The sequence below is a fragment of the Lissotriton vulgaris genome, chromosome 9 (genome assembly GCF_964263255.1).
Source record: "Lissotriton vulgaris chromosome 9, aLisVul1.2, whole genome shotgun sequence".
Taxonomy (NCBI): domain Eukaryota; kingdom Metazoa; phylum Chordata; class Amphibia; order Caudata; family Salamandridae; genus Lissotriton; species Lissotriton vulgaris.
Window position 1 is genome coordinate 647,546,459 of NC_141697.1, and position 13,816 is coordinate 647,560,274.

The window sequence follows — 13,816 nt, forward strand, 5'->3', positions numbered from 1 at the left end:
CAGCAGCTATGCTGTCAATTGGAGTGAGTTGAGATATGGATGTAATACTTGACCCTGAGCCATTGTCAATAGTGACGGAACAGGCTGCAGGAGAAGCGGATGGTCTTGAGAGAGAAGAAGTTCTGTGTACCAGAATTTCCGGGGCCACGCTGGTGCAATCAAAATCATTTTGCACGGTTCCGCTTTGATTTTCCTGATCAGCCTCGGGATCAGTGTAATTGGCGGAAAGGCATAGACAAATGCGCCGTACCAAGCTATCAAAAGCGCATTTCCCAAGGAGCCCTGATGGTGATCCCTGCTTGCGTAGCACTGGCATTTGGCGTTTTGCAGTGTCGCAAAAAGATAGATATTTGGGGTCCCCCAACGTGAAAATACTTCCTCGAGAATGGTCTGATCCAATTCCCACTCGTGGCTGGTTCAACTCTGGAGACTTAAAGCATCCGCTGTGGAATTGAGTGTTCCCACGAGATGTTCCGCTGATAAGAGTGATCTTGTGTTTGATCACCCAGTTCCAAATCTTCTGTGCTTCTTTTGAAAGGGTACAAAATCTTGTCCCGCCCTGCTTGTTTATGTAGTGCATGGCCGTGGTGTTGTCCATACGAACCAGCTCTGAACTGTTCCGGATCCCGGGAAGGAAAGCCTGCAAGGCTAGATGAATAGCCATAAGTTCTAGCATATTGATGTGGAATCTGCATTGGACTGTTGTCCAATGACCACTGACTTTCAGCTCTTGTAAAACCGCTCCCCAACCCTCCATGGAGGTATCTGTCGTCAGCACCATGGGAGATGGAGGAAGCTGGAATGTCAAACCCACCGAGATGTTTTCTTTTACCAACCACCAGCTGCTTGCTTTCTTCATTCCTGGTGTTACAACAATTTTGTCGTCGAAGGAGCCTATCGCCTGAAGCCGTTGCTGGTCTAGTTACTCCTGCAGTGTTCGCATCCGAAGCCTGCAGTGCGGAATCAATGGTATGCAGGATGATATTGATCTGAGAAAGGATTTGTACCGAGGGACCAACAGAGACTTCCTTGTTTGCAGGAGTCGAGCTGACAGTATAAGTTTGCTTTGGCGTTCTTCTGACGGAAAAGCCTTGCAACAATCTGTATCCAGGTTTGCCCTTTTGGATGGCCGCAGGATTGATTTCTCCCTGTTGAGCTGAAGGCCCAGCTGCTTGAAAAGTTGGCTGCAGCTTGTAACCATTTTGGAAGTTTCTTGGAACGAAGGAGCCTTTACTAGCCAATCGTCCAGGTATGGGAAGACTTCTAAAGACTGCCTCCTTAGAAAAGCTGTACAAAAGGGGGTGGTGATGGACGGAACATCTGAATCAATCAAACACTCACACCCAGTCAAAAGATCTGGGTTTAACCCATCACCGTTCTTTAGCCCACTCTGCCACCCCAGTTCAGACATGGCTATAGGCAAATCAGTCTGACCCTGTGCCTCATGGGAACAGTCCAGCCCGAACTGCCAAGCCATGTCTTCCCTGGACCGGAAACAAGCTTCCAAGAACCGGTTTCTGGCATTCCAGCCGTCTTCAGCCCGGCTTGCTTGAATCCAGTGGCAAAGTAAGCAAGGGACTCACGTCTGAGCATACCCTGTCACACTAATGGCGGCCAAAAGCGGTACAAAAGGGGGTGGTGATGGACGGAGCATCTGAATCAATCAAACACTCACACCCAGTCAAAAGATCTGGGTTTAATCCATCACCGTTCTTTAGCCCACTCTGCCACCCCAGTTCAGACATGGCTATATGCAAATCAGTCTGACCCTGTGCCTCATGGGAACAGTCCAGCCCGAACTGTCAAGCCATGTCTTCCCTGGACCGGAAACAAGCTTCCGAGAACCGGTTTCTGGCATACCAGCCGTCTTCAGCCCGAATTGCTTGAATCCAGTGGCAAAGTGAGCAAGGGACTCCCGTCTGAGCATACCCTGCCAAGTGGGGACAAGTCACACCACATCTGGCGATCATACCTCCCCAGGATAGCCAGAGCATTCGCCGCTCGAACGAGGAGTCTGGCCATTGTAGAGAACCTTTTCCCCACATTGTCCAGACGCCTCCCTTCCTTATCCGGTGGTGTTGTCAGCGGCGTTAATGGATTCTTCGATTTACTCTGCGCCGCCTGGGAGATGACAGAGTCTGACTTTGGCTGACCAGTGGGGCATGCGGGGCTGCCCTCTGGCGCTTTATATTTCTTCTCCAGCCGGGGAAGAACCGGGAGGACCGTCGCTGGATTTTGCATGGCTTTTATACCCTCTGACCAAACAAACTCTATGATGGGGATATAACAAACCGACTTTCTGTATGGCTCTTTGAAGTCGTATAAAAAACAGTCAGTTTGAACTGTTGAAATGGGCAGACCAAATCTCTTAGCCGCTCTTTCCATGAGATTATGAAAACCTCCAATGTCTGCTGGAGGAGAAGTTGAGGTATCCGGAACTGGGAGATCCGGATCCTGAAGACCATCAATATTCCAGCCTCTATCTGGATCCAGGTCAGGGTCAACCTGCTGTTCATCGGATGAGACATCATCATCCTGGATATTAACCACCTCTTGAGGAGCTTCCCTGGGCTCTGGTTCACGTACCCTTGAAGGCAACGGTGTTTCCGCCACTGCCTGCGGTGCCGGAATAGAGGGTAAAGGAGGACGTACTTGCGGTCACTCGGGCTGAGATGGAAACCTCCTCCTATAATCTTGTAACATTAACTCTAAGTCCGAGATAAGAGAGGACGGCATCGCCACCATTTCCTGGTGTGGCCCTTGTGGAGAACTCTCTGGGTGAACACACATTTGAGGTCTCTCTTCATAAGTGTTCTGCTGAATATAGTGGTGCTCTTCCACCTCGCCTTCGTCAGAACTTGACCCCTGGCATTTGACCTGCAGCTCTGATGGGCTATAAGCCGCCCCATAAGGACCTTCATCCTCCTCTTCAGATTCGTCGTCCAAAAGCAATGAGGGGGGTAAAGGTGTGACACGCCGTGGAGACGTCATTTCAGGTGTTATATGCCTCTTTTTGAGAGAAATACAGAGTACTTGAGTCGCCGACGACGTCGTTGATGGAGTCGTCGTTGATGGTAGAATCCTCGTTGACGGTGTCAGACTGAGTCGTCAACGAAGAGACTGCGCTGGTCGTCGAAGGTTGGCTCGTCGACAGTGAGATGACTCTCGTTGACGAAGGTTGGATTGTTGACGGTGTCGTCGACGAGCTAGTCATCATGATCATGGCAGCTGTCGTCGTCGACGTCGTTCTGGTCGTCGTCATTGCCGTCGACACTAGCCACGTCGTCATCATCGTCGACGTGGATGATGTAAGCTTCGTCGACGATGAACAAGAAGCAGGCACCTTAAACGTCAACGACTGTTTAGATGCCGTCAACGTAACCATCGTCGACGAGGTTATTTTCAGAGACAAGTCTTTCCTGAAAGGAATAGTCGACGTATCTGTAGTTTTCGCCGTCGACGGACGTGTTTTTTGTCTAAAGCAGTGTCCTGAGGAGCAGAAGGTTTTTTGCCACTCCTTCCTTTATCTGAAGGCAGAGAAGACCCAGAGACTACCTTCTTAGCTTTCTTTGCTGTCTGTGACTCCTCAAGCTGTCCCTGCCTCTCCTTTTCACCTCGGTGAGGAGATTTTAGGGAAGCAGGCCTATCAGACCTATCAGAGGTCCCAAGCAAGGCCTTAACTGGGGGCTCAGTAGACGTAGTAGGGGATGACCTACCCCTCTTCTTTGATCTTCTCGAGGACGCAGTTTAAGAAGAGCCCTCACTGTCAGAAGATAAAACTCCCTCTCGAGTCTTCATTTTTTGTAACCAGGTTAGTAGACGGCCTTCTCGGTCCCTCAAGGTCTTAGTTGAGAAGGTCCTGCAAATCTTGCACTCTGTGGCCTTGTGGTCCGGATACAAACAATATATACAATCATCATGTTTGTCCTCCACAAACAGCCTCTTCTTCGAACAGGTAGCACAAGCTCTAAACAGTGCCTTCTTTTCCTTGTCAGACATAGTGAAAAAGTGAAGTAAATTTGAGATCAAGTGAATTAAATTGAGCAGAGCTCAATGGAGAATCCCTAGCACACGTGCGGTAGAAAATCTGAGGCTCTGAGGCTCTCTCAGGAAGGTTCTATGCGGTGAGGCTGCTCTGATTGGTTATTGCGAGAATTTGGTCTCTTTTACAAAAAGAGTTGGATAAGCTACAAAATGAGATGAGGCCTAGGTCTTTTTTTCACTTTTGTGCTTAACACTATGGTATTTTTTATATACCGAGGCTCCCATTCCGACGACGGGGAATGATACAAAGCATGGGAATCTATGAAAGTTCCAATACTGGGGCAAATGAAGTAGACCTTTGTAGTCTCTACCATTCCTACGTGACTCAGAGTATTTCCATTCATTTCTCTTCTTTCTGTTTGTATCTCTTCCTTGTGTGACTCTACATCTTGTACATTTACATTTTTTTCTGTATGTATCTTTTATGTAACACATGTAATCCTTAGTCCTTATGTTTTGCAACTGGTTCTTATGTAAAGCGCTCCGACACCTTCGGGTAAAGTTTGCGCTATAGAAAATAGCATTATATAAAATAAAATAAATAAAAATAGATGGAACCAGAATAGCAAGGGCCTAGGTTTGGACCAAATTACTGACAGAGGGTACCAAACTAGCATAACCAACATGGTCCAGGAAGGAGACTTTTTTTATTTGAGGAAAGCAATTATTAAAAACTGAGATTTGCTTTTTGATCTAGACCTCTTTTTCTTGTGACTCTTTGCCACAGAAGAACTCTGAAAGTTCTGTTTGACGCAATTGAGATTGTTTCTCCATTACAGTGGCCAGTTGTCCCGCTTGGGCCAAACTTGCTCTAAGAGCCATAACCTTTGCTCTTTGGAGCTTGGTGCCTTTGTGGTTGTGCTGAGCCATACATCATATTCCCATTTGTCACATTCAACACCATTCAGAAGTCGTTAGTCCTGCACAAAAAAAGAAAAGAAAAAGAAAACCTGGACGGAAAAAAATGCTGCTGTCCAAGATACTGTAGAGGTAACAGCAAGAAAGGTAATTGCTTGATAAAACTGTCATAAGAATTTACAGGAGACAATGACTGACCTCTTCTCAACTTGTAAAGGGACTGAATGGGATATGGTTAGAAATATGCTAAGTGGCATAGAAGGTGGCCACTAATCTCAAATTCATTTTGTTAATCAGGGTTCTCGTCTCACCGCAATACACTTTAAAAAACCACAGAACCTATGAAAAATAACATTCAGTGGGCATAGCTGGACTCAGTTGCAAAGATGATCCCTTGTGCAAGAGTATGATTTTGGAAGAGTCCACTAAAAGGCAAGTGAGATGACCATGTAGCAGTGTATAACTTTGCTAAGTCGAGGAGAATGGGAGCGAACAGGAACCTATGTGAAATCCTTGTAAATATAGCACTGTAACAGAACATTTTAAACTATAATCATCAATACTTATGGAGAAGAGGAAAAAAGCCACCTGATATACCACTATACAAACTATCACTGAAGCAGAGTCATGTCAGCGACAACTGCGTGGGTAAAGCATCTGGGTTCATATCTCATTTGGCAGCCAATGTAACAGCATAAGCATGGTTGTGTCTGAAAGCTAGAAAGGTCAAATAAGTAATACACTTTGCCATCACAGCCTTTCTTTTAAGGATGAGTGGTCTGTGCTAGGTCTCACCTGTGTTTTGGAGTTGGCAGTGCACTTTGCAGGTGTCCCTGCGGTGGTGCTCACACTGCTACTAGACTGAGTGCCCGAATTGCCATCCCCATCGGGTGCTGCAGCAAGTCCGTTGAGTCCTTTACGACCAGCCAGGCTCCACTTCCCATAGAGGCCCTCATAGGTGAAGGTAGCTGAGGAACCTAGGCCAGAGCGATGCAACACTCTGCCTTGACTCGAGCCATCCAGCTGGCTTCCTGTTGAGAATCGGTCCATCTGAGAAGCCATTGATACCAGCGAGCTGTTGAACGACACCTGGCTGCTGGACAACCTCTGCCCAAGGAGGCCTTGAATGGAGGACGTCCACTGCAGGGAGTGGCTTCCCTCTCGTCTACCTTCGGACTGTGCTAGGAGTGACAGTTGCAGGGGTTGCGGCCGGACCAGCCAGTTCTGACCCAATGGTAGATTCTGCTCGCTTCCTGCAGAAAAGCAATTAAATAATTAGCAGAGATAGAGGGAAGGTCTAATAAGCATTAAAACTATGGCTGCAATTGAAATAATGCTATAAACTAGGATATCTTATGGTGCTATGCATGCCGTTTAGGCCTAGAAAGAGGAGCTTTAGAATAAGACGCAATCTTTGAAGTGGCACATAAGCAGTCGGCCACAGCTGTCACAGGTGCAACTTGCCTCAAGGTTAATATCTTTAAGGACTAAAGGACACTGAGGCCTATGGCAGTTTGAAAGCAGTCCCTGGAGAGAGTGCTCTTCCGGGGAAAACCCCGGATGGAGGGAGACTTGAGCAGCAACATTTAAGGTTGAAATGACCCAGTTAATGGACTACTACGAAAAAGACAAATTCTTTAGGCGGATAGCCTAAAAGATTTGTACATCCTCTTAGGGAAAGGTTTTCCAAAGACAGCAAGAGATAAACATGGTTGATCTGAAACCAGAATCAGCCATAGTGCATGATTTACTAGCCATAAACATCTCCCCTTTGGCCCAAATCTGCTAATTCTGAATAGAATGACATTAATGTGTAAGCACAATGACATTGCTGAGGCTGTCTAGGAATACAGATTGTCAATTTGTAAGATCCCATTTTCAAATAAATAGAATATAATAAATGACATTCATTATGACAGAAGCACTCTAAACACCATCGGTGCTTATCGTATTCCCTCTCCTGCGCTGGAAAACGGTAAATCCCATTATTCATGACGAGCTCAGCTCGTCATGAGATACGAGAGGTGTACCTCATGACGAGCTGAGCTCGTCATGAGCGTCGAAGGAGTTAAATCTTTGCACTCCCAACACTACAACTTGGATCAAAACCATGTCACTACAGACAGCTGGAGCTATGAAATATGCCATAAGTGACTGTAGAGCTGGTGCTGAGAAGGCAGGAACTGGGAGTACTAGAATTACCCTGAAGGGATTACCATTTATTTTTTTCATTTTGCTTTACCTACTTCTTTAAACTCAATGGTACTAAGGGAAAGAAGGCCTATTTTCATCAGCCTGAAGGTATGTTTTCCCACTGAGATGTTATCCCTCTCCTCAGCTTTTACTATCAAGTGACCAATAAGCAACACACAGGGTGGCATCAAAGTCCAGGGAGAACGTTGAAGGTTTTTTATTAAATTAGCACAGTTAATTAAAACCATTGCTTTAGAGTGTCAACATACCACAATTGTCATGTTAAAAGCAAAAACTAAGGAAACCATCAAGGTTTAAGCTCCTATACACAGAAATAAAAAGGCAATCTTGTAGTTACCATTGTAATCACATAGCAGGATTCCAAAGCCTAAAATAAAATCAATTAGTACAGGAACACTAGGCCAGGGGACGAAAAAAGTCTGTGATACGGTTTTGGGGGGGGGGGGGGGGGGGGGGGGGGGGGGGGGGAGGAACTGGAAGAGCAGGGGCCAAAAAGGGTAAAAAAAGGTCCAGGAGTCTCACATATTTTCCAGTCCTTGCAAGCACTTGAGTGTCTAAGGTAGTAAAGTAAAGGGCTGATGCCTCCCAACATGTCCTGATGCCCCATTTTGAATATAAGGGTTTTAAAAGAAGTCTTCTGGGAGCGTCAAGGTCGGGACGACAGCACAGAAGATGCAACCATGATTCGGACCTTAGTTGCACAGTCTGCAGGCCCCCTCCTCACTTGTTGGAGCCCATCGGTTGAAGGCAGTGTAGCGCAGACCTAGGAGACACATGAACATTATGTTCTTCCGAGCCAACGGCGTTCAGATTTTCCAGGAGGCAAGATTGAGGTACCCCAGGGAGGTACGAGATATTCAGAGGAAGCAAGAGAGTTGATGTTTTTAGAGCCTGGGAGTCCATCCGGTGGGAAATTTGTCTGACCTGCTTATTGATAACCTTTTTCCAGACTGTGTATGGAATAGTGTCTGTGGTTAGTAATGAGTTATCGATGTCTAGCGATCTTATGGCCTTTATGATTTGATGATTCCACGGATTCCCAGGGCTGGCAAGAGTTTCTTTTAACCGGGCTTTTAGGGTGTTGTCTGCGGCTTTTAGTGTCCTTATAAAGTATTTCAGGGTATCAGCCTCACAAAAAATAGATAGTCTTTGAAGGCTCAGCTCCAGTCGTAGTCTTGCCCTGTGGATGAAGTTCGGATGATGGAAGATTTTTTTTATAAATGCAAACTTGGGCATGGTCGAGACTGGAAGAGCATGCGACGGGGAAGGCCTGATGCCCATAGTTTAAGGCGGGGAGAAGAGTGGCTTTAATCGCCTTCAGAATGGGTTCTGCAGAAGGACTACTCAGGGACTGGTTAAGTCGGATCAGAGAATATGTTATTGCTCCAGCTCTCTTTTTCAAGGGGCTAGGTGAGCTGATGGTCTAGAGGACTCGCTAAACCAGACCCCCAGGTAATTATATTTTGATGTTTTGATCTTTGCAGGCTCAATGTTCCACCTTAAATTTTTCTTGTTCTTGCAACAGCCGAATATCAAAACCTTTGTCTTTTCCTGGTTGATTTTTAAAGCGTTAGCAGTATTATATTTGTGGAGGTTGCTTAAAGCTCGTTGAAGCCCAGATTTTGCCTGGTCCATTATAACAATATCGTCGGCATATTGCAAAATGTGCAGGTTTGTTTTTGCAAGGCCCAGTTTTGGCGGAAGGAGATTGCTTTTCTCCAGGAATGTTCCCAGGTCAGCGGTGTAAAGGTTGAACAAGAGGAGGGCGAGAACGCAACCTTGCTTTAGGCCAGGGGTCTCCAAACCGGTCCTGGAGGGCCGGATCCATGCCAGATTTTTAAAATAACTACATGTATCTCAATGGGGATATCCCAAAAATCTGGCATGGATCCGGCCCTCCAGGACCGGTTTGGAGACCCCTGCTTTAGGCCATCTGAGGTTGGAATTTTTGCAGAGACTGTCTTTGGGCCAGTTCTAACTCGCACCCATGTGTTCTTATGCAAGGAGATAAGGGCTCCTAGCAGACTCTGAGGGATCCCCCACTTGTCTAATTTCCTCCATAAGGTGTTATGAAACACTTTATCAAAGGCAGCGCTGTAGTCTATAAAGCAGCAATAAAGAGGTAGATGCTTTTTTTGTGCTGCTTGTTGACTCAGGATAGCCAGAGTGGTGATGTCTATTGTAGAGGCAGAGGATCGAAACCCAGTTTGAAAATATGGTAGAATGTTTTCTGCTACCCATTTTCTAGCGACCTGAGAAGGCACCGGGCATATACCTTGGCCTCAAGATCTAATAGGGCAATGAGCCGATAATTCGCTGGAAGAGAGGGATCTCCTTTCTTAAATATTGGGCATAAGATCGAACTTGTCCATGAGTCTGGTAACCGATAGGTAGTAAACGCGTTGTTGTATAAGGGGACCAAAAGCTTGGCCACTCTTCCAGCGCACATTTGAATACCACAGATGGAAGGACGTTGGGCCCGGGAGCACCATCGTTTTTCATGGCTTTCAAATAATTGGAGACCTCGGCGGTAGTAGTCAGCTCATGGATTTCTATCTGCGTAGTAGCGACACAATCTCTAAATTCGCTCACCACAGGGACCAGGGTGTCATAGCAGTATTGTTGAATCACATGCTGGGCCTAATCTTCTTCACGGACCGCGTTCCCTCTGTTCTTATTGGAGGAACGAAGCTTGTTTATGTGGTTCCAAAACTGGGACAGGTTTTTTCCCTTTAACAGGGCAAATATTTTTAGCCACTCATTCTGTTCATTTCGTCTCTTAGCTTCCCATGATGATTTTTTAAAGGCTTTGCGCAGTGAGGCCATATTGTTAGCAGAGTGTGCAGTGCCTTTTGATTCATGCAGGCGCACAACCCTCCTTAGGGCTCTTTGGATGGCTAACACCGGGTCAAAAGTCTGCTTCGCGCGAGGCCCGTTGGGTCTGTGGTGAGCTTCAGGGCCTGTTAAGAGGTCTCGTAATTTGACAATGGCGTTGTCCCACCAGGGATGGAAGTCTGTGGGGGCATTGTGCGTGGAGTTTGGAGTTGCTCCCATAAGCCAGGACCCCACCTTATCAGAACCCGAGGCGTCCCATTTAATACGTCTGACTAGAGTGTGGAGTTCGACCTGCATTGAGTGCCCCACTTCATTTATTTCGGCAGCGGCAGGCACTTGCAGGTCCATTGTTACAGTTTATGGTCGCTCTCGGTACGAGTGGGGATTTCCATCATGATTAATTTATTCGCCAGAGATGGTGATGAGAAAATATAGTCAAAGGTCGAAAGATTCTTAAATGTTGGCGACAGATGGGCACCAGGATTCTGTTCCAATGTGATTTGCTTTGCAGAACGTAAGTTGTAATTGGTTAAAAAAGTAGTCATGGCTTCTTGCTCTTTAGTTTTGGTGACTGAATGGGCGTTGGTAGCCAGGTCTCTGATGCAGAAATCCTCTAATAACAGTACTTCTGCAGAGGCGAATTCCAATAAAAGATCTTCCAGATGTTTAAACAATAAGGCTGTTGCCATTGATTTTGAAGTTTTAACTATGTTGTGGTAACAATTAATTAAAAGCAAGGAAAAGACCCTGCTTAAGGTTGAAAGACCGGTAATTAATACAGTCTGCCCTGCCGTTAAGTTCCAATAGATGGGAATAGCTGCGATCGCACCTGTGTTTGATGAATATGGAGAGGCCCCCAGAAGGTCTTCCATAGGAATTGGGCTGGGAGGCTGATTGAAAAAGTTCGTAATAGCCGTGGAGAGGCGATGGAGATAGAGACCAAGTCTCTTGAAAACAAATGATGTCACTTATTCAGAAATTCCACAGCTGATTTGGATGAGAAGGTTGACTTTAACCCAGCCACATTCCAAGAAGAAATGGTCAGTTTGTAGTCTGACCATTTGGCTTCCCCGTTAGGAGGAGTGCTGCTAGGAGTATGCGGTTGAAGGCTCTCCATCGGAGTACCGTGGGAGACAGGGTGACTGGATTTACAGCTCACCAGACGTTGATTGTTATTACATGAGATGTTTATGAGGCTATCCACTTTCGAAGCATCTGGAAGCCAAACATGGGTTGCACCCAGAGTCCCCTTCAGTACGCTGATGTACGGCCTCACTAGGTCATCCTGAAGAAGAACGTGGGGATATTTTTGTTGTAGAGGAACCCAAAGTTCTATGCCCCAGTTTTCAAAGAGGCTGGCTTCCCCAAAGATTGCATCCCTTAGAGATTTTCGAGACCATGTTGTAACAGTTGCTTACGAACCCCCTTTGCCTGGTATGGATTGAGAAGGCCTCTGCATTTGTATAGGGTGATCCCAAAGAGTTTTGGTTGGGTCACCTGACGAGTGACACAGAGAAGGGCCCGTCAGTTCACCTTCTGTTGTAATTTGGAAGTCTACGTTGGTTTGTTTTGCATTTTCCGGGCCTTTGTTTGGGCTGTTCCATGTGTTTGGGACTTTCCTTAGGGGCTGTGTTATGTTGTCTTGACTGCCCAAGCTTTGGTCTTGAGAGGCTGTTCCTTTATTTTTTTTTGGCAAAGATCCATGCATCGCAATTGTTGAGTATAGTTCAGTGATTCCGGATGCCGGGGCGTTCCCTTTGGCACTTCCTGTGTTAATGGCCGGAAATTATCAGTGGCGTCGTTATTGTCCATGAGAATCATTCTTGTCTCAGGGGTTTTCATTTTAGGTTTTGAGGCCAGGTTAAAAATGGGGAAATAGGAGAGCCCCCTCGCTTCAGAAGCTGGCATACTAGATGCCCCTGACCCGTCGAGCCCTGCTCTCCTTTTCGCAAGACGTTTTTGGGATTTTTTAAAAGTTTGTTTCTCTCCCTCCTGGACAGTGGAGGTTTCGTGGGAAGATTAGATGGCAAGTAGGCCATGTTTAAATGGGCTGTGTCAGTGCGATCAGACTGCGTAATCGCTGATGGAATAGGCATTAGACTGCTGATGTTAGTGCACTCCGAGCCAGCTTTGGGATTGCTTGGGCTGGTCGCCAATGACAAGCAAGGCGAATTTTTGAGATCTAATTCCAAGGAAAGGGAGATAGTTCTTCTCGCTGATGATGGGCCATCCAATGTTGCAGTACACAAGGACTCTTCAGAGGAAAAAACGGTTCGAGTCTCTTGAGTGGATTTCGGTTTCCCGTTTCTATTGGTGTTGAACTTCACGCTGTCCAAAAGCGCTCCCAGAATTTCTGGAAGGGTTGAGAGTTTGTTGATTAATGGACAGCAGGAACAAGAGTTCGAACTATCGGGAGGCCCTACAGATATTTCGAGAGAGCTTAGCCTGGAGCCCAGGCCAGAAGGTGCTGAAGCCAAAGTTTGAATTAAGTCAATCTGTAGTTCCATTTTCTGAGATTGCCATAACAGAGCTGTTGCAATCGAGTCTTGCTTTACGTGAAGGGACGTCAACGAGACCGAGATGGGACTTCTAGATCCTGAGGGGGTAGATACAGGTGGGTCCTTGTCTTCATGCACAGTGCTGAAGGAGTTGTAGTAAGGGTTGAAACCTGGTGTGTGGGCTAGGGATTCCTCGATTCGCTCTTCTAGGGAAGCCAAAAATCGATCGGATAGGTTTTTAGATGACAGGGGACTTTCATACTTTGGGCTCTTCCTTGAAGATGAGGAGTCACTGGGCTCAATTTGATGTGCACCAGGACTGCATTGTAATGCGGGCTTCGATAATGAATAAGCTGCTGCCGGATCTCTGCAGCTTTCTGGAAGGTTTAAAGGAGCGGGCAGGATGCTGCCATGAACTTGGGCTTGAACTTGTAATTTGGCTACAGTAGTTGTTACAATAGTTTCTGTAGAGTCTGAGTCAGGGTCTGATGCAGAAAGGTTTCCAGCGCCAGTGGGATGAACTCTTAATGGGTCAATAAAAGTGTCCTGGATCGTGATGACATCATCCTGGAAAAGCCTATACGGCTGGTGATTCTTATGTGGAACGTGAGCTTCGGGCGAGCATAAGCGAGGACTCTCAGAAAGTGATTTTTTGATATGACCAGGTCTGGGAGAAGAGAGCTTATCGTGGTCCTGGGTTTCCGCATCACACTTTGGTGTCGGAGTAGGGGCAGAGCCAGTTTGAGGAGCAGGTTTACTGAAAACTCACTAATCCGTGCTTGTGACAGTTGGCCACCTGGTATGACACTTTATCTTGGGTTGACGGTGACTGTTGTAGAGCACCCCCCGGGGAGACAGCTCGAAGGGTAGTACCCTTTCTCTGGGGAAGTTTCTTAAGTGGCATAGTGACTTGCCCCTCCATGAGACTCCCGCAGGGTAGTGCTTACAAAACTAACAGTAGATTGTAAGTAGCCCGTCTGTATAAAGTGGTAGTGGTAGTGGAAGGCACTTTTCACCACCGGGGGGGCTATGGGCGATTATGACGTTTTACAAGACCTTCCTCTCTCCTCCTCACCTCTTTGCTGAAGGTGAGCAGAGCTAGGTGAGCTAGGCCACTCCTCACTCCTAGTTGCCCCACAGTCTTCCCATGGAAGGGTTCAGACAATGGAAGATAACCTTTTTCCCCTCGTTGCCACCCAACTGGGCATCTCTTGTGTGCTGAAGGCGGTGTGGAAGCGGTTATCCCCCTCTGATGGTGCCTGGTCCAGTTCCGTCCAGTCCGGGTCTGCCGGGGGTCGTCCGTAGGTGCGTGGCTCTAATCCCTGCTCTGCTACCACTCTGCACCGCTCAACCTACACGCTGCATGG

At 46.8% G+C, this 13,816-nt stretch overlaps 1 protein-coding gene across 3 annotated transcripts in view; it reads right to left on the reverse strand.

Annotated features, from left to right (window-relative positions):
- The window catches only part of PCNX3 (pecanex 3), an 873,417-nt gene that overhangs the window by 64,874 nt on the left and 794,727 nt on the right, over positions 1-13,816 (reverse strand). For all 3 annotated transcript variants that reach the window (XM_086938333.1, XM_086938332.1, XM_086938334.1), the window contains exon 34: positions 5,698-6,155. In XM_086938333.1, coding sequence (XP_086794459.1) covers positions 5,698-6,155 — 458 coding nt within the window. The remainder of the gene's footprint in view (positions 1-5,697; positions 6,156-13,816) is intronic.